This window comes from Oncorhynchus mykiss, chromosome 12 (genome assembly GCF_013265735.2).
Source record: "Oncorhynchus mykiss isolate Arlee chromosome 12, USDA_OmykA_1.1, whole genome shotgun sequence".
Classification (NCBI taxonomy): Eukaryota; Metazoa; Chordata; class Actinopteri; order Salmoniformes; family Salmonidae; genus Oncorhynchus; species Oncorhynchus mykiss.
In genome coordinates, this window is record NC_048576.1 from 63,710,079 (window position 1) to 63,731,643 (window position 21,565).

The 21,565-nt window shown below is 42.6% G+C and overlaps 1 protein-coding gene across 3 annotated transcripts in view; it reads right to left on the reverse strand.

Annotated features, from left to right (window-relative positions):
* Nucleotides 1-21,565, reverse strand: part of gmip (GEM interacting protein) — a 45,995-nt gene that overhangs the window by 18,793 nt on the left and 5,637 nt on the right. For 2 of the 3 annotated variants that reach the window (XM_021624491.2, XM_021624493.2), the window contains exons 2-5: nt 14,872-15,015; nt 10,415-10,502; nt 8,775-8,871; nt 8,381-8,432 (exon numbers count right to left, since the gene is read on the reverse strand). In XM_021624491.2, coding sequence (XP_021480166.2) covers nt 8,381-8,432; nt 8,775-8,871; nt 10,415-10,502; nt 14,872-15,015 — 381 coding nt within the window. Of the gene's footprint in view, nt 1-8,380; nt 8,433-8,774; nt 8,872-10,414; nt 10,503-13,766; nt 14,144-14,871; nt 15,016-21,565 lie in introns of those variants that run through there. The other variant, XM_021624492.2, reaches the window with a different exon arrangement.

Genomic DNA, 21,565 nt, shown 5'->3' on the forward strand with positions numbered 1-21,565 from the left:
GACAGAAGCCTCTCTCAGTTACTAGAGTGAGAACAGAGCATAGAATGGGCTTCTCTCTTGAAACAAGTAACTTCATGTCGGAGATGCAAAATCCACCAAAAACAATGAAGACTTTCTGACCGAGTGTTGTGCTGCGTTGGACCTCTCGCTCTCGCTCCCTGTCTCCCTCTGTTGTGGGCACCCCTTCACACTTCGGCAACGAGTGTCCCTGTGCCACCTGTGTGTGTGTGTGTGTCCTCTCGCTCCGCTCTGCCTATGCTGGCTTCTGGGACTAGGGATTATCCAGAGAGGGCAGGTCCAGATTGTGGAGTGACAGGCTTTAGATCACAACCAGATTTGACCTCCTGGTGTGTGTGTGCGACTTGCAGACCCTGTCAGGAGGACTATGAGGGTGGATGGGGTGAGGAAAGGGTTAGAGCTCAGTACAAACGGATTATTGATGCTCCTCCTTCCAGCATTTTTTTTGTACTTGATCTCCCCCCCCCATCTCTCTCTTTCTCACCCTCTCCCAATCTTTCTTTCTCTCTCTCTCTCTCTCCCTTTCTGTCTCAGTAGAGAGAACTTCACAGCTGTAGGTTAGTGGAATTACAGTAAATCAGGAATATTGATATACGACTGTCAGAATGTCAACTTGTGTTACACAAGTGCCAACAGTAGTTAGTTACACAAGCTCCGAACTGGGTCCATACTGTTATTTACCCTTGACACCAACTAACACAGACAAACAACACAGTTGACACATGCACATATGCAGTCCACGGATCAATCAGTCAACCTGGCAGGACAGGCGACAGGCATTGCAGAAAGCAGGCCACGGCACGGACCACTCAACTCATCAGCCCTACCATCCTACCCCCACCGCTCGGCCCTATCCGCAGCCCCACGACTCGCCCCTCCATTTGACTCATTACAGATAGCTCCAAACTGGTGAAGGGGTAGCTGTGAGAATTTGGGATTGGGAAGAGGAGGTTGGGTTAGGGCAGGATTCTGTATTAGATGTAACTGAATGAAGAGAGAGGAGGAGGGAACTCAGAGGGAAGGTATATGCTATATGCTTGGTAACACGGTAAAGACGAGGTGCTCCGGGGGTGAAGTTTCCCATAGGTGCAGATCTAGGATCAGCTTCCTTTCCCCCAATCCTAACCTTGATCATTAGTGGGGAAAATGCCAAATTGACCAAAATATATTATTTGATAGTTTCAAATACATGCAACTTAAAAGTGACCTATTACGACTCGATTTGACATCTTTTGGGAACCAGAGCAACATTTAGGGACTCTAATTTGAGTCAGAAAAGGATGTTCATATGATAGGTAAGATATAGAAAACCTTGCAGAGAGCCTAACCAACTGACAATCTCTTAGGAAAAAAAATAGAAACCCCATTGGAACCAAGACTTAAACATGAACGGATGTTGGCACAGGATGGAGGCAAAAGTTGGAGCATAACTAACGAAATGACGGTAACACTTCACTTGACAGCCAGCGTCATAATATGTCGAAACAGCTGACGTACACCATCATGACACATATATTTGGACCTGTTGTGACATGTAAGACACCCACGGAAGACTGTCGAAACCCACAAAACCTACCGCACAAGGCAAACCCATTCCATTACGCTATAGCCTACCTGTCAACAGTATGTTTACGTTATATAACATTTTCTGAAATGGACCATATTAAAAACTATCACCGTAGTTGCGCACACATTAATGTCCGACATGCACCGATCCCAATGCTCTGCTGCGGATGACTGGGATGAATGCAGGAGCAGTTTTCCGGAGCAGGACAAGACACCCGTGGTATACGGTCTGATATACCATAGCTGTCAGCTAATCAGCATTCAGGCCTCGAACCACCCAGTTTATAAGGGAATGTACGTGATTGGCTTAAACGATTATGACGGTCATAATGCTTCCTGACAGTGTCATAAAGTGTATTTTCTTAGTCCAAGTAAAGTGACATAGGATGGTCATAATCCTTTATGATAGTGTCGTAGTGTATTTTCTTAGTCAAAGTAAAGTGACATAGGATGGTCATAATCCTTTATGACAGTGTCGTAGTGTATTTTCTTAGTCCAAGTAAAGTGACATAGGATGGTCATAATCCTTTATGACAGTGTCGTAGTGTATTTTCTTAGTCCAAGTAAAGTGACATAGGATGGTCATAATCCTTTATGACAGTGTCGTAGTGTATTTTCTTAGTCCAAGTAAAGTGACATAGGATGGTCATAATCCTTTATGACAGTGTCGTAGTGTATTTTCTAGAAGGTATTTAAAATACTGTTACGATGAAAAAAAAACATGACTGTAAAGAATTTATTACAACAACAAAGGACTTAAGAAATAAACTTTGAAACGAAAGGAAACTTCTTGGCAGGGAAAAAACACATTTGAGTAAATGTGGGTTTTGACACTCCTATGTAGGTGTCATAGCCATCCGCAAAAATGACGCAATATATGTCACAACAGGTGTAAATATATGGGTCATGACAGTGTTATGACCATATTACGACAGGTTATGACAGGTTCTGTCGGCTGTTATGACATATTATGGCATGGTTATGCCCACGTGGGTTGGGCGTCAAGTAAAGTGTTACCAAAATGACAGTTAACGAAAATGTATGCTTAACCCAGAATAAACTAACGTATAGAATTGATTATACAAGAGACAAAATTCACAAATTCTACAGCACCATGGCAGAGTCATGTCTGAAGTATAAAACTAATAATGACTCAACAATCCATGCTTTCTGGGAACGCTATAAAGTCCGGAAGTTGTGGGCGGAGTTAGACAGTTGGCCGTCAGCATATTTCAAGACATGGCATCTGGGGGTGTCGTGAGATACCCGATGGGTTGAACGATTCTCTTTTCATCGCTCATCTTGAAAAAAATAAACATATACTAAAAACTTGGAAATCAATCAATGCGCCATCATTAGCATAATGGAAAAAAATGGAATGATTTATTATTTAAATATTGAAAGTGGGTGGGCTACGGAGAGAAATGGTGCAGATTTAGGCCATGTGATGGAAAGCGATGCAGGGGGGGCTGGAGATTGGGGTCTGGGCAGTTGTGATGTTTGTATGATGTTGCCGTTTGTATGTGTATATTTTTGTACTGTTTTCTAAAAGATCAAATAAAATCTTATAACACGGAAAAAAGATCAGCATCTAGGGGCAACCCGCACCAAGTAGAGGTGACTGTCTGGTGCGCTGCAGTGGACGACGCGAGGCCTTCCGTGGCGTGCAGCACAGCCAATAGGCACGGCTCCAGGATGTTTCCATTCTAATGTCTTATTTAAACACTGCTCTACGTGGTCCTGTAATCCTTAATCTCCATTACGGCAACGTGTGTCTGTGTCCATGGAATTGGGGTTTAATGGGGTCAAAGGACATCCCTACATACATACACAGTTCCTGGAGAAACAAGTGGGCTGCGTTCAGTAAGGGGAAAACGTTTCAAAGCGTTGTGAATAAAAAAAAAACATTTCAGTTTCCATTGCAAAATGTACTGCTGCGTTGTGTCCTATTGAACAAGACCCTGGTCTAACATGTCCCCCACTCATTCCCATTTCCCCATCATCTCACTAGTCTTCCTTTCTGTCGCCTTTATAGTTTTTTTGCCTGTCAGGCTGAACAATGCTCTTGTCATTACTCACTCTGTACTCACTCTTCCCTTCTGTCTGTTTCTCTCTTTTCCCTCCCATCCCTTTATGGAAAAACATGTGGAAAATCACAATGTTTTGCACATGTAACATTTTATTTCACCTGTGAAATGTCACGTGAAAAAAAACATGTTGTTTTGGAACACTTCACATGTGATGTTATTTCACATGATCCCATAACCTTTCACATGTGGATTAACATTTTCACATGATGCCCTGCAGACAAAAATATGTCGTTAGGATGCCGCAGGAACATCACGAAATAGCCGCAGTGTTTCCAACCTACATATTTGAAACACTTTGACATACATGATTACATTTATACAGTAATAATTATTCAACAGGTCCTCACCTGGGATTTGAACTCACAACCTCATGGTTCACAGCCTTCAGATCTTCCTGCTATGCCACCATGTCTGTGTCAATGACTAGTTGCACCTGTATTCTTATACTTTTGACTTAATAGTAAATCTCAGCTTTGTATAATACACTCAAGAAAACTATTATAATTTATCCTAGTTATTCATTCAGGAGTAATATTAAAACAGAATTACATGCCTCACCAACATTAGACAACTATACAGAAAACCCTCAAATGACAGAAATAAATCACTGGAACCAATGAGAGAATAGTCAGATGAACTGATGTAAAAAAAAGCAGTGCAGAGAGGTATTGTGTGTAATGAACGTGTAGGGGACTTCTGAGAAGTCTGCGCGGCAGAAAGATAAGCGCACTTCAAATCCCAGGTGGCGTCATATTGTCCTAATATTTATATATTTCTTAAGTCCCATTCTTTGACTTTTAGATTTGTGTGCATTGTTGTGAAAACGTAGATACTACTGCACTGTTGGAGCTAGGAACACAAGCCTTTCGCTACACCCGCAATAACATCTGCTAAATATGTGTGCGTGACCAATAAAATTGGATTTGATGTCTAATTGATGTTTAATTACACTATTTTAGCTGATCAGCGTACCAGTTACCTTAAAACGCCTATACCATTTCATTACGTCCTCAAACTTTTTTCACATTGTTGAGCTGAAATTCTCACGTGTGAAGACAAAAAGACACACAAATGAGGTCAGTTGTTCACATGTGTACACCATCTTTTCACATGTGGAATTTGCAGTGTCGCATGTTAGAACCTAACTCTCACATGTGGAATTGCATTTTCAAATGTGCAAAAATCTAATTTGCACTTTCACACGAAAAACGTCAAAATGTTGTCACGTGTATTTTCATGGTATCACCTGTTGAAATGTTGCATTCCCATGTTATCACATTTATTTCACATGAGATCATGTTGTTTTCACATGTGCTTAAATGTTTTCACATGTGTAGTTTCATGCTATCACATGCTTCTTTAACATGTCACATGTAATCAATCATATTAACTTCACATGAGATCACATGTGAAATTGATGTCGTTTTTTCCGTAAGGGATCTCCCCCTCACTTTTTCCCCCATCCCTCTCTACCTCCCCTATCCCTCCATTTCTCCCTCACATTTCTCCCTTCCTCGACCTCTATCTCCTTCTCTCCCCCTCTCTCATCCCTTCCTTCCCCTCTTCCTCCCTCCCTCTCTCTCTCTCCTGTTCGATGGATATGTCTGAGTGGTAAACTAGAGAGCATCTGTCTGCAGCTCTAATCCTCTCTCCCTCCCCACCCTCTCCAGTCTTCTCCTAATCTCGTTAACACAGAGTCAATTAGCGCCACCGGCTAATTACAGGTCAACAAGACAGGTTGAATAGTTGGAGATTAACCACCGTGACTGGCTGTCACCCCACTAGTCCCGCCCACATCACATCCCACCTGGATTGGCTGTCTATTAGTGTCAGTCAACAGTGTTTCCAGAAGAGAATGGCTTGGACTCTTGCATCCCTTTCACATAGACCAAAGACCACATAGACCAAGACCAAAACCACACAAATTTACTATGCCTGCATTTTTATACCAGATTTTTTTGTATTTCTGAAAAGCATAGGGGGTAGAAAAACATGGAACAATAAAACCCACCTAAACACCTAGTAATGATTCCTGTATTTATACTGACCCTGTAACCCAAATACAGGTATTGGGTCTGTGTGAATGATTCTCAGATTTTTTTGCAGGTAAATTCATTAACACTTCCATTGTTTAACACATCCCTCATTTGAAATGCAAACAGCCCCCATGGTTCAACAACAACCCCCAACCCTCCCAATTTGCCAATTACCCACTGATATGTATAAAAGGGGTATACCTGCAAACAACTGGTAATAAGGGGCTGTTTGAAATAAATATTGCCTTACAGTTCATTCAGAAAGTATTCAGACCCCTTGACTTTATCCACATTTTGTTACGTTACAGCTTTATTCTAAAATTGATTAAATAAATAAATAAATAAATCCTCATCAATCTACACAGTATACCCCATAATGACAAAGCGAAATCAGGTTTTTAATTTTTTTTCTCAAATGTCATAAAAAGTAAAACAGAAATACCTTATTTACATAAGTATATTGCTATGAAACTTGAAATTGAGCTCAGGTTCATCCTGTTTATTTTGATCGTCCATAAGATGTTTCTACAACTTGATTAGAGTCCACCTGTGGTATATTCAATTGATTGGACATGATTTGGAAAGGCATACATCTGTCTATATAAGGTCCCACAGTTGACGGTGCATGTCAGGGCAAAAACTAAGCCATGAGGTTGAATGAGTTGTCCCTAGAGCGTCAAAACAGGATTGTGTTAAGGCACAGACCTGAGGAAGGGTACAAAAACATGTCTGCAGCATGGAACACAGTGGCCTCCATCATTCTTAAATGGAAGAAGTTTGGAACCACCAAGACTCTTCCTAGAGCTGGTCGTCTGGCCAAACTGAGCAATCGGGGGAAAAGGGCATTGGTCAGGGAGATGACCAAGAACCCAATGGTCACTCTGACAGAGCTCCAGAGTTCCCCTCTGTCACAGGTCAGAGGTCACCTTGGAGTGTACTCCCTGAGGGTGACACTGGAGGGCACCCTTATGTTTTCTAGTGTCCAGGTGAGCCTGATTGGGTTTATTGGGTTCACCTGGTGTTTAGGTCCTCTGTGGACTGGGCCGGTTGCTCAGGTATCTTGTTTTGTTTGGTGATTCATGTGCCAGTGCCTTTTTTTTTGCTGTGTAAAGCTTCAGTAAATGTTCTGGATTTATCCTCACCTCTGCTTGCTGTGTTTCTCTGAGCCTGGGTCCAAGTTTGTACAAGACTTATTGTCACACCCTCTGGAGATGGGAGAACCTTCCAGAAGGACAACAAATCTCTGCAGCACTTCACCAATCAGGCCTTTATGGTAGAGTGGCCAGATGGAAACCACTCCTCAGTAAAAGGCACATGACATCTCGCTTAGAGTTTGCCAAAAGGCATCTAAAGACTCTTAGACCATGAGAAACAAGATTCTCTGGTCTGATGAAACCAAGATTGAACTTCTTGTTCTGAATGCCAAGCGTCACATTTGGAGGAAACCTGGCACAATCCCTACGGTGAAGGATGGTGGTGGCAGTATCATGCTGTGGGGGTGTTTTTTAGCGGCAGGGTCTGGGAGACTAGTCAGGATCGAGGCAAAGATGAACGGAGCAAAGTACAGAGAGATCCTTGATGAAAACCTGCTCCAGTGCACTCAGGACCTCAGACTGGGGTAAAGGTTCACCTTCCAACAGGAGTGGCTTCGTGACAAGTCTCTGAATGTCATCGAGTACCCCAGCCAGAGCCCGGACTTGAATCCGATTGAACATCTCTGAAGAGACCTGAAAATAGCTGTGCAGCAACGCTCCCCATCCAACCTGACAGAGCTTGAGAGGATCTGCAGAGAAGAATGAGAGAAACTCCCCAAATACAGGTGTGCCAAGCTTGTAGAGTTATACCCAAGAAGACTTGAGGCTGTAAAGTACTGAGTAAAAGGTCTGAATTCTTACGTAAATGTAATATTTCTAAAAACCTATTTTTGCTTTGTCATTATGTGGTATTATGTGTAGATTGATAAGGGGAAAAAACAATTTAATACATTTTAGAATAAGGCTGTAATGTAACAAAATGTGAAAAAAAGTCAAGGGGTCTGAATGCTTTCCGAATGCTCTGTATATAAGGGGCTAGTCATACAAACCTTGCCTTATATTGTTTGCAGGTAACATACAGTCCCACATCTTCTGTCTAAAATGGGTAATGGACACGAGGAACATATGGTGCTGGTGGTAGAGATCACAGAGGCCAGTCACCTTCAACACATTACAACCATTACCCCTGTCCTCTAACTACCGCTGGCTGTAATGTAACAAAATCTCTCTTAGCCTTTACAAATGCCCTGCTGCACACTGTGGATACTGAAGTCTAAGCCTAAACCACAAGGGTTTGCACATGTTACCAACTGGGCTTGAACCTGGGTCACCTGTGTGCTACATGCCTCAGCCCGCTGAGCGATAGCCTAAGTAGGTTTTAGTTGTGGGAGCTAATGCAAGTCGTCATGTCTCTGGCAAGGTTACTCATCACGCTGAACCAACAAACCTCCTCCGTTACTCACACCAGGGTTGGGGTCATTTCGAGTCAGTCTTAAGGGATTTGAATTTAAATCAAACAAAATGGAAAAACACACATGCATACAACACACCACGTTCTGCATAAGCACTTTGTGACATCTGCTGATGTAAAAAAAAAAAGGCTTTATAAATACGTGTGATTGTATTACAAACATACCTGATAGACCTCCATCTTTGTCATCACCATCTGGGGGGTAGACATCCTCACACTGCAGGGTAGAATACAGACCGTTACACAGAGAAATGGATTTGGAGACAAGACGATATACCACTGTACTTCATATCAGTAGAATGTGAGCGGAACCTAAATTCAAATGACTCCCCTGTTAGCTAGTACAAACGGTACCAAAAGTATCAACACAACGGAGCAACCAGGCTAGAATTTTTTTTTTGATTGACTGACAGAGATAACATAGTAACGATTGATTGATTGATTGTTTGTTTTTAGGCTGGGTATCTGTAAAGCACTTTCTGACAACTGCTGGTGTATAAATGGCTTTAGAAATAATGTTGATTAGTTAATTGATTGACTGATAGTACTGCTCCCCCACCGTCACGTGATCCAGCTCGGTGTTGTCGGTGGTTTCCGTAGAGACGGTCTCAGCGATTGACTGGGAGTCAGTGTCTAGAAACATCTCCTCTACAGTGCTGATGGAGCAGAGAGCAGATACATGTTATAATGGCTTTATGAAGCCTTCGTAAACCATTTATAATTACTAGATGCTTCACTTATTCTTTCTGCGCAAATTCATACTACACTTAACAAAATTATAAACGCAACATGCAACAATTTCAACGATTTTACTCAATTACAGTTCATATAAGGAAATCAGTCAATTGAAATAAATTAATTGGGCCCTATAATCTATGGATTTCACATGACTGGGCAGGGGCACAGTCATGGGTGGGGAGCCAGGCCCAGCTAATCAGAATTTGTTTTCACCACAAAAGGGCATTATTACACACAGAAATACACCTCAGCACCACCCCACCCTCCTCAGATGATCCCGCCGGTAAAGAAGCCGGATGTGAAGGTCCTGGGCTGGCGTGGTTACACGTGGTCTGTGGTTGTGAGGTTGAACGTACTGCCAAATTCTCTAAAATGATGTTGGAGGTGGCTTATGGTAGAGACATGTACGTTAAATTATCTGGCAACAGCTCTTGTGGACATTCCTGCAGTCAGTATGCCAATTGCACTCTCCCACAAAACTTGAGACACCTGTGGAATTGTGTTGCGTGACAAAACTGCACATTTTGGAGTGGCCTTTTATTGTCCCCAGCATAAGGTGCACCTGTGTAATGATCATGCTGTTTAATCAGCTACTTGATATGCCACACATGTCAGGTGGATGGATTATCTTGGCAAAGGAGAAATGCTCACTAACAGTCAATGTAAACAAATTTGTGAACACAATTTGAGAGAAAAAAATTGTTTTGTGCATATGGAACATTTCTGGGATCTTTTATTTCAGCTAATGGAAACAAAGGACCAACACTTTACATGTTGCGTTTATATTTGTGTTCAGAATATATAAAAAGGTATTACTTTCAGGTCCTTATATCTGGTGCACTGACAAATGCGACAGAACCCCTTTTCCACCTTCTATATAGCATTGTAATTGCTTATGAATGATTTATGAAGCACCTAAGAAACCATTATGAAGGGTTAATCTTAAATAGGACCTATCAAACTAAGGTACAGTACCAGTCAAAAGTTTGGACACACCTGGAAAATTGTACAAATAAAGAAAAACCCTTGAATGAGTAGGTGTGTCCAAACATTTGACTGCTACTGTATGTACACATAGATGTTAGAGGAAGAATACACTCGGTTTATAAATCTCACGTAGGTATACACTTCCTCTTTCTGGCAACTAGCAGCAGACCCCCCCCCCCCCCCCCCAACAAATAAAAAAAGTAATCCCTGCACTAACAGTCACATTGGTCTTTCTTACTAGCTGATAATTGCCTTATTGAGGAAAGGTTTTACATACTATGAATGTGATATGTGATTGTCTCACCGAGCTACCTTAAGACGAATGCACTGTAAGTCGCTCTGCACAAGAGAGTCTGCTAAAGGACTAAAATGTAAAACATGTCAAGGTGTTCTGAATGATGGACTGATTATGATGTGAAGGGTGACAATGGTAACAAGTGTACATGATGAGTGAATCTAAAAGTCAAGACTTACGAGTTGACCAGAGAGAGTTCAAAATTATCGAAGTCCCGGAAGATCTCACTGTAGCGCTTGGTCTCTGATTTGCTGGGGACCTTCACATCTGGGGTAAAAGACGGAGGACAAACATGTGAGCAAGAGAGGCCAAATGCTATTTTTCTTTTTCAGAAAATGAATTACACAAAAACACACAAGTTGAAATTGCTTCTTGCAGCTCCCAAAAAGGGATCTGTAAAAGCTTACGAAATATCTTCTATTTTTAGAAATAACAAATAAAGGGGTAAACCAACAGCTGACACTCAGTTGTTAAACAATGTGCAAAGAAATACAGACGTTTGTGGGTTTGAAGGGTGGTGGTGGTGACCGAGGCCTCAGATGTGTGATTGTATGCTCGTGTAAAAGGCATTAGCTGTAACACTGTTGTCTTTCAATTCCCCAGCCTCTGGTGAAAAACACATATCATTGTCGGTCACCCATTAAATCACACTAAGTACTGCTGAGATGGCTCAGAATGGTTTTAAACTTAATGTGAACGGCAGACAAGCGTATTTACTTGTTATATAACATTGAATATGGGAAGGACTGCAAATAAACGGAGAAAAAGAGAAATGCAACTCCAACAAAGGGGTTCTGTTCATTTGATACATAGATGGTGGAAAGCATTTCCTAGGACAGACTGAATGCTGTGCTTACTACTGAGTGCAGCGTTAAGCCTGGTTTAACCAGGCTCGGCATTTACAGTACATGACTCCGCTGGGGAAAAGACAGGTTGATGACACCCAAAACTGAATGATGGTACATTAACCCTGAGTGAACAACCAGGGTTGGGGAGAAACGGATTACATGTAATAACTGTAGTCCATTACGTTATCAGCAAAATATTGTAATCAGATTACCAATACTTTTGAAAGACTAGATGATTACTTCGAGGATTACTATTAAATTCAGAAAGGATGTTTGCGAATTTTTTTTCTTTGACACTTCTGTTCTCTCAGACATTAAAATCAGCATTGAAAAAAGGCGCAAATGTAAGTTTGTTCCACCTGAGCGAGTCTGAACACAAGTAGAGACCGCTAAAATGACGCACCAAATGTGTTTGATGGATCGCCCGAAAAGAGCAGGAATAGGCTTTTGTAGGCTACAGGTCGTTGTGGATGGCTGTTCACAAATCTAAATGTGTATTTGAACATGATAATGGTTGAATTCAATAAGTTTAAGCTGCTTATCAATCATTGTTTTTCAAACCAGTGGACAGCCAGTGAAAAATGCGCTCTTGCAACAGCTGCATAGCGCGGATCCAAGCCTATGGAATAAAAGTGGGGCATTGTATTGCTCAATCTAATTCATGCTGATAAAAAAATCATCCATTGTCCTAATGGACACTTGCTCAAACTTGCACACTTTTGATAGATTTAAAGTGGTAATCTGTAGTTGCTACATCTATTTTGGGATTTCTAAATGATTTATACAGTACCAGTCAAAAGTTTGGACAAATACTCATTCCAAGGTTTTTTCTTTATTTTTACTATTTTCTACATTGTAAAATAATAGTGAAGACATCAAAACTATGAAATAACACATAGGGAATCATGTAGTAACCAAAAAAAAAAGTGTTAAACAAATCAAAATATATTTGAGATTCTTCAAAGTATCCACCCTTTACCTTGATGACAGCTTTGAACACTCTTGGCAAAGCATGCCATTCCATTTTTCAAATCAATGAGCCCAATCAGTCCTCCGCGACAACAAACGAGTGGGGCTGGCTAATAAGTCCTTAGTTTTGGAGTCATGCTCAGGTAAATCAATTTGGCTAATCTGTACTTCCATATTTCCAAGTCCTATTCTTGAAGATCACGGCATGACTGGAATTCTGATAGACTTTGGTTTTTTAATGTAAAGATATAATTGAATCATATTATTTATTATATGTAGTAGAAAGAAGAAGCCTACATAACCAGCCCATAAAGTCAAATGTAACATCCATATATGGCCAGCTATGTAAACTTTAACATGGATTTATCCTGCAAAATATGTCGTTCAATTGGTAATACATTTTTCTCTTCTTCTAATGCCTCTTAAAGGGAAAGTCCTCTAAAAGTAAGAGAATGTAATCAGATTACGTTACTGAGTTTGCGTAATCCAAAAGTTACATTACTGATTACAATTTGGGACAGGTAACTTGTAACTGTAACAGAATAAATGTAGAACGTAATCTACCCAACCCTGACTACAACCTAATGCTGTAGTCTCACTCAGACGTTTGCGGGGTAGCATCATGTGCTGAGACTGCATATGAGGCTTACAACCTATAGGGAGGGACCTGTTACAGTTGAAGCTGACAGTGTTTCACTTTAACGGCAGTCAATATGCAAAAACACTCAACTCCCAGTGTAGATTTTTTTTTTTTTTCATCTCTCCTCCCTCTCTCGCTCTATTGTTCTGTCTCCATTTAGGTCAACCACATCCTGCTCAGAAGACACAAAGTTCTTGTTTATTCACCTTAGCAGAGTTCTGTTCATACGGCAGTAGAAGACAGGTAAGACATAGTAGAACTGTACACATCCAAGTTCAGCTCTATAGCGCAAATTACATTTAAAAGCAATGTTCCCTCCTACGCGGAAACTGCATTCCCGGTAAACGCTGCACATGGCGGCTCAATCAGACATTACCTTGAAATATTAAGCGAGTTCTGGTGCTGAACATTGGCAATATGGATTGAATCGAGCCCTTAGTCTCACAGAAAGCAGGGCCCTATAGCCTACTGTGCATGGCAGAGTTATAGAGGGAGATCGAGAGTGGGTTCAAATAGTATTTGTTTTCCGTCAAACCATTTTCTCTTAAATGATGGAGACCGGCGTCCCTGACTTGATGGTTTCAAGAGCTTAATTTAAAAATATATATGTTTCACGAATGGCACACACCAACACGCAAAATGGAGGATGAGTTCAGGAGGTTCACTGATCCTGCACTGACTGGGAGGGTGTAGCATGCAACTACATACTCACACATGTTTGTTGTATTATCCTTATGGGGACCAAATAATTGATTCCCATTCAAAATCCTATTTTCCCTAAGCCCTAACCCTTAACCCCTAACCCTAAAATAGCCTTTTTCCTTGTGAGGACTGGCAAAACTTGTCCAAAGTATCCTTGTGAGAACTTCTGTTCCCCACAAGGATAGTAAAACATTCACATACCTTCCCTGAAACATTTTCTCACCTCCTTTTCTACCCAAATGGATGGTTTCCCAGACCCAGATGGAGACTATTCTCCATTGAGCATGCTTTGGTCAAGGAGTAGGCTTAATCTGAGCACTGAAAACTGGCCCAAATGATAACAATATTCTGTTTTCTCTTGTTGTTACTCACCTGGGGTTTTGGAGTGCTCCTTCTCTTTAACTTCGGGTTCTTCTTCCCTCTCCATCTCTATTTGAGACTAAATATCACAAGTGCACCTAGCCCCAAACCAGCATCAACCACAGCAACCCCATCAATCTTCCCCGCTCCACCAGCAACGTTCCATCAACCTTCTATCAATCAATCTGTCAATTCCATCAACGTTAGCAATGCGTACTCGTACACATGACAAACAACAGCTACAGAGCAGGAAATGGGCTCAATTTCCTCTAGTTGCACTCAATCACACTAACATTTGACTAGCACAATGCTGCTGTCTGGTAAAGTGCCTGGGTCTGACCCTTCTCTTCTTGTTCTCTCAGAGTTCTCTTCCTCTAGTGCAGAGCGAGGTTGGCCAATACGGTTTCACCATCATGAGAAGAGGAAGTGTGACTCTGTCAATCTAGGTCACACCTAGGTTGTCATACCGAAAGTAGCTAGATATGTGTGAGAGGGTGGAGGAGGAAAAAGAGAGAGAGAAAGTGAGCTGGCCTCTGTGTTAGACTGTTTGTGTTGTGACCTCTCTGTTAGACTGTTTGTGTTGTGACCTCTCTGTTAGACTGTTTGTGTTGTGACCTCTCTGTTAGACTGTTTGTGTTGTGCAGATGTTCAAAGATCAAACGTTGAGCTCTAAAATGATCTCTCTCATGGGTGTTGAAAGCTGAATGATATTGATACTACATTTGAGGCAGCAGGTTGCTGGATCGAATCCCCGAGCTGACAAGGTAAAAATCTGGTGTTCTGAACAAGGCAGTTAACCCACTGCACCCCGGTAGGCCGTCGTTGTAAGTAATATTTTGTTCTTAACTGACTTGCCTAGACAAATAAAGGTTAAATAAAAAAATGCACATCTCAACATCAACCTCTTGAGATTACAGCCCTCACCAGTGTTGCAGTAGGCAGTTAACATTTTGAAAGGGGAATACTAATTGTACCTTTAAATAACTGTAACTGTATCCAATAACAACATAGGTTATTTTTCTGCTGCAAACATTTTGCTACAGTGTGACCTACACAACCCATGATAGTGAGGTAAGAATGTCCAGGAGATATAATCTAGAGGCTGAGACTGACTGACCTGTGAGGGAGAGACGCAGCATGGCGAGGGCGTGGCTGACTGGAGGCCGACCCGTGGATGGGTAGCATTCCGCCAGGGGCTGGAGAGACTGCTGTAGGGCCTGGAGCCCCATGGACACATTCAGCTGGTTAGGAACATCCAGCTCTGGGACGGAGAGGGGGAATGAGGGAGGGAAAGAGAGAGAGAAAACATTTAGATTGAGAGAGAAAGAGAAAGAGGGAGAGAGAGAGAGAGAGAGAAAACATTTAGATTGAGAAAGAGAGAGAGAGAGAGGGAGAGAGAGAGAGAAAACATTTAGATTGAGAAAGAGAGAGAGAGAGAGAGAGAAAACATTTAGATTGAGAAAGAGAGAGAGAGAGAGAGAGAGAGAGAGAGAGAGAGAGAGAAAACATTTAGATTGAGAAAAAGAGAGAGAGAGAGAGAGAGAGAGAGAGAGAGAGAGAAGAAAAACCTGTCGCACAATTGGTATTATGCACTGTAAAAAATGTAATCAAATAAAAGTTGTCTGTGTGTTTGTGTGGTAAACACTATTTAAATGTTTCTATAGTCAATTGGCACAGTGGCGACCCGTCATTCAGGGCAGGGGTGGCAGAGTAGCAATTACTGGCAGGGCCACTCTAGGACATTTAGAGACTTGTCCCGAAGCCAACCCTGCGTTGTTTTGCTTCGTGTTGTTGTCCTGATGGAAGGTGACCCTTATCCCCAGTCTGAGCTCCTGAGCGCTCTGGAGCAGGTTTTCATCAAGGATCTCTCTGTAATTTGCTCCGTTCATCTTTGCCTCGAGCCAGACTAGTCTCCCAGTCCTTGCCGATGAAAAACACCCCCACAGCATGATGCTGCCACCACCATGCTTCACCTTAGGGATGGTGCCAGGTTTCCTCCAGATGTGATGCTTGGCATTCAGGCCAAAGAGATCAATCTTAGTTTCATCAGACCAGAGAATCTTGTATCTCATGGTCTGAGAGTCTTTAGGTGCCTTTTGGCAACCTCCAAGCGGACTGTCATGTGCCTTTTACTGAGGAGTGGCTTCCGTCTGGCCACTCTACCATAAAGGCCTGATTGGTGAAGTGCTGCAGATGGTTGTCCTTCTGGAAGGTTCACCCATCTCCACAGAGGAACTCTGGTGCCCTATCAGAGTGACCATCGGGTTCTTGGTCACCTCCCTGACCAAGGCCCTTCTCTCCAGATTGCTCAGTTTGGCCGGGCGGCCAGCTCTAGGAAGAGTATTGGTGGTTCCAACCTTCTTCCATTTAAGAATGATGGAGGCCACTGTGTTCTTGGGAACCTTCAATGCTGCAGAAATGTTCTGGTACCCTTCCCCAGATCTGTGCCTCGACACAATGCTGTCTTGGAGCTCTACGGGCAATTCCTTTGACTTCATGGCTTGGTTTTTGCTCTGACATGCACTGTCAACTGTGGGACCTTATATAGACAGGTGTGTGCTTTTCCAAATCATGTCCAATGAATTGAATTTACCACAGGTGGACTCCAATCAAGTTGTAGAAACATCTCAAAGATGGTAAATGGAAACTGGATGCACCTGAGCTCAATTTCGAGTCTGAATACTTATGTAAACAAGGTATCTGTTTTTTATTTTTAATACATTTGCAGAAGAATCTAAAAACATGTTTTCGCTTGCCATTATGGGTGTGTTGATTTCTGAGTATTTGTTTTTATTTGATCCATTTTAGAATAAGGCTGTAACATAACAACAAAAAAGTCAAGGGGTCTGAATACTTTCCGAAGGCACTGTATATTTTTTGTAGTTGCTTGTTTTGCATGTTATATTGGCATTAATAGGTGTCATATATCAGTCTGCAAACTGTAAAAAATATATATATATTTTGAGTTTAAAAAATCTGGATACAAAAATTATCTCCTTTTTGAGTAAGGCACCTCCAAAATGCAGGTGATACACCTGCCCTGAATGATGGGTCGCCACTGGTTTAGTGGCTTTGCTGGCATGCATCTAAAAAAAATTGGGTATGCCCTACCAAGATTTACATGCTAAAATCAACACTGAATTGGCATATCAGACAGTATACCCACTGGCCCTGCAACTTGCATTGGAATCAGAAGTAGGATGGCGACCCCTTGAGGTGTGCCCGGAAGTCGCATGAAGTATGCAAGTTCTTGAATGGTTTGAAAGTCAAACAATCATGACCCTGATTGGGCCCTTTGGGAAACAACTAGGTCTATTACCAAGTGCATACAATCCCATCTTATTCTGTTTAAAACAGAAATATTACACTTCCTATTTAAGTCCTTCATAGTCACAAAATTTGAGATGTACGTAGCTCATGCAGTACGGAGCTCAATTTGGCCTCTTCATGCCTCCAGATGCTCCGTAATTGCGTCACACCATCCATATGGTGCCTCCGACCACATTTTCATATCAAGCATAAATTGTCTCTTAACCACAGGCACTCCGTTACGTTGCGCTGGATGTCTTACATTTCAATGGGGACGTCCACAACGCAACAAAGTGGAATCTCAACGAACCCTTGCAGTTGAAGGCTCCGTGATACAGACGCCGCATACTTTGAATTTTCCCAACCTTTTCCCCATCTTCAGTTAATAAAAGCCAATTGATGCTTGATCCGATAATGTGGTCAGAGGCGCCATATGGATGGTGTGACACAATTGCGGAGCCTCCGGAGGCATGAAGAGGCCAAATTGAGCTCTGTACCTCTCAAAGGTTGGATCAATGAGGAGGGCTCCTTATAGCTACGCATTGACATGATTGGTTGGCGGTAGATGAGGGCCTGAGGTCCGGTATAAACACAAACTCACTTCCTTGACAACAGCTCTGCTCCTCAAAGCGCAAGACGTATGAATGGCCTGACTTCTGCCATCTCACCATAAAATGCTGCACGGTCAATGCAGATGTCAGATTGAACATGCAGCGCCTTTAATGTCTACATGCAGATTGTGGTTACTACATACCACATCAACTACATTCTGCGCCCACTACACGTCACTTACTACATGCCGTGCCCACTGCCATTGTGCTGCTAGCGCAGTCTTTGGCACACATTCCAGCACACTAGGTGTCGGTGCAAATTTGGATGCCAACTGACAAAAAACCCAACCGAGGGAGGCTGCTAGCTAGCTAAGGGACACTGGTACACAGTGGCCTTCGCCGCCCGCCTGCCGAGCACTGCTTTCCCGCAGTTCTGTTAACATTACGGTGAGGGAAGTCGTTAGCTAATCAAGTGCTATATTTTTAGCTAAGTTGCGAAGGATGTCCTCTGACAATCTTAGAATGTTATCGGTGGTTGATCTTGTTTTCCTGAAGCCAGCTTGGTGGATTCCAAGGAGGCCCATTTCCTCAGTGTGGCCGCTCAGTCTTTGGGTGAGTGCTCTCTCAAACAGCTTCCCGACATGAGGAGGCTGATTGGTCTATAACTTGTGACATTGTATGGGTCTTTGCCAGGTTTGTGGATCACTGTGACAACTGCAGATTTCCAAGGTAGGGGAAAGTAGCCTTCTGTGAGGCATGCTGTGAAGAGGTTAGAAAGGAGGTGCAGGTATTCATCCGGTGCTTGTTTGATGAGTGTGCTGTCAATGTTGTCTTCCCTGGTGCTTTGTTTTTTTTCAAGTGAGTCTTGATTTCTTCAACGTTAACAGAGCCGGTGAGGGGAGGGTCTACTGGTGTCGGATTTGAGGTGGGCAGAGCCAAGCATGAGCCTATTGGCGCGTTCTAGCATTTATTTGCCTATTAACCGTTAGGGAACACCTACTCTGAAATGTAATAACTCAATTCGCCCTTGCACCCTTTCTAAACAACGCAATTTTGTAAAAAACTTTGGCAAGAGGTAAAGTCTACAAAACGCAGTCCACTCTGTTTGTGAAACATTTTTGTTTTGGAAATGGAAAACTGTTTGGAGATCAAGTGTTTCATTGATGAGAAAATGAGCAGAATGTCAGCAGAAATTGATCTCGCTCCATCTTCTCCAACAGCAGGTCAATGGGCTTCCTTTCATCGCCATTCTTGGCAGTGAGTGGAAACGGCAACCGGATGCTTGACATTTATACATCAATTAAATATCTGTCTCGTTGTTCGTCGTGGGACAGTAGGAGAGGAGAAAGGACGGAAGAACGGTTGTGCGACTGCTCATGCTCTCAAAATGTCGGCGCCAGGAAAAGACACATTTCCGAGGTGAGCAGGACGATTATGAGATGGAGTTACGTCAGGATGCCACCGGGCCACAAGTAAAGTTGGGAGAAGAGGAATCTTGGGATAGGGACACAGAGAGGTAGATTTCTGACGAGAAATGGAGGAAAAAAGAGGAAGAAGAGGTGGAAGAGAATGAGGAAAGCAGAGGTTGGATATGAATCTGAGGAAGATGGCGATACAAATGGAGATCGGGTGTTGAAGAAGATTGTTGTCAAGTGCAAACAGTGAGTTCGTGAGGTAAAAAGGAAGTGAATGAGGGTGAGTTAAGTGAGGTGGAAGGTGTGGTGAAGAGCTTGGACGCCGAGCCTGGCATCAGTAGACATGATAAAGAAGAATCTGGTCCAGTAGGAGTGACATTTTTGGAGAAAGTGGATCCTTGACCTTTTGGTGGATCCATTTGTGGTTTTGGGGTGGGTGGGAAAAGAGTTGGGTGCAGTTGAATCAGTGAAGGTAACCTGTAGTGGACTTATGATATTTGTTTGTGTTCTGACCAGAGGGAGCGGGTGCTCCGTGTCATGCTTTGCTCTTGGGAAAAGGGCACCAATGAAATTAGTGATTTCTGGGGTAGCGTTAAGTGTGAAGGTGGAGCAATAGAAGTTGAAGATGCCTGCTGTTTGGTGCAAAGCAGACCCGGTGGTGAAACAGAGGATTCACTGTCAGTCCTTTTGAGTTTTGAGTCAGTCTTTACCTGACAAAGTCATGTTAGGTTATCCAGTACATTCGGAAAGTATTCAAACACCTTCACTTTTTCCACATTTGTGAAATACATAAGTATTTCAGACCCTTTCCTCAGTACTTTGTTGAAGCACCTTTAGCAGCGATTACAGCCTCGAGTCTTCTTGGGTATGATACTACAAGCTTGGCACACCTGTTTTGGGGAGTTTCTTCCATTCTTCTCTGCAGATCCTCTCAAGCTCTATGAGGTTGGATGGGGAGCGTCGCTGCGCAGCTATTTTCAGATCTCTCTAGAGATTTTCAATCGGGTTAAAGTCCGGGCTCTGGTTTGGGTCACTCAAGACATTCAGAGACCTGTCCTGAAGCCACTCCTGTGTTGTCTTGGTTGTGTGCTTAAGGTCATTGTCCTGTTGGATGGTGAACCTTCACCCCAGTCTGAGGTCCTGAGCGCTCTGGAGCAGGTTTTCATCAAGGATCTCTCTGTACTTTGCTCCGATCATCTTTCCCTTGATCCTGACTAGTCTCCCAGTCCCTGCCACTGAAAAACATTCCCGCAGCATGATACTGCCACCACCATGCTTCACCGTAGGGATGGTGCCAGGTTTCCTCCGGGACGTGACGCTTGGCATTCAGGTCAAAGAGTTCAATCTTAGTTTAATCAGACCAGTGTCTTTTGGGTGCCTTTTGGCAAATCAATTTCGGGTCATCGCAAAGCGTCTGAATACTTATGCAAATAAGGTATTTCTATTTTATTTTTTTAACCTGTTTTTTGGCTTTGTCATTGTGGGGTATTGTGCGTAGATTGATGATGGAAAAAAATGTATTTACTCCATTTTAGAATAAGGGAAAGGGTCTGAATACTTTCCAAATGCACTGTATCAGTTCTCATTAGAGATTTTGTCCCGAATCCACTGCGCTGTTTTAGGTGCAGCGTTTATCGTCATGTCGCTGCAGTATATAGGAGGGAGATTCTAAGATGTGGGAAGTGTACATGAGGGCATGGGATAGAGGAGTGTGTAGTTTTGGTGGATAAAGTTGTGTGTGTCAACTGTAGGGGTACCCATGTTCCTGGGGATCGGAAGTGTCAGGTATGAGAGAAGCAGGTTAAGGTGGCTAGAGTCAGAGTAGTGTGCAGCTGGTGTCGTATGCTGAGACAGTAAAGAAAGTAGAGGAGGATGGGTCAAGGATGAGGATCCCTGTGAGTAGTAGATCTGTGCCAGCACAGAGGGATAAGCCAACGAGTGATTTATGCTTCAGTAAGGTTGGCTTCTTAGTGTGCACAGCAATGGTTATCAACTGTAGAAATGGAACATAAATCACAGAAATAGATGTGGTGGCAGCTGCAGAGAAGTATTTGGGTGTACCAGATTTGACTTCAGAAGAGTTACAGGATGTGTTGAGTGGTGGTGTCCCGTGTCCCGTTGGCATGGTGCTGAAGCAGGAAGGGTCAAAGTAGTGGAATGGGGTAGTGGGTTTTTAATGAGTTTAGGGTTAGTTGGAACTGTGTTTTTTTTTGTATTCTTTTTAGTAGTATATATATTTTTTATATCACAAAGTATAATGGATTTATATTATAGTGCTGTTGGGGGCGCTAATGCAACATCTTGAATGCTATTCGCCGTTAAACGCCAAAGAAGAAGAACGGCTCACTGTTCTATCTGTGGTGGCATCTTCAATCGAGCCTAGCTTTTAGCTAGCTAGCTAGCTGCACTGCAAGCTAGCTTGACTTACTATTAAAGTTAGAGAAACAAGTTGAGGAAAACATATTTTGTTATGTTACTGGTCTGTGCAGCCTATATGGCTGCAGCATGCACATAAAATCAATACTTATTTTGTTCA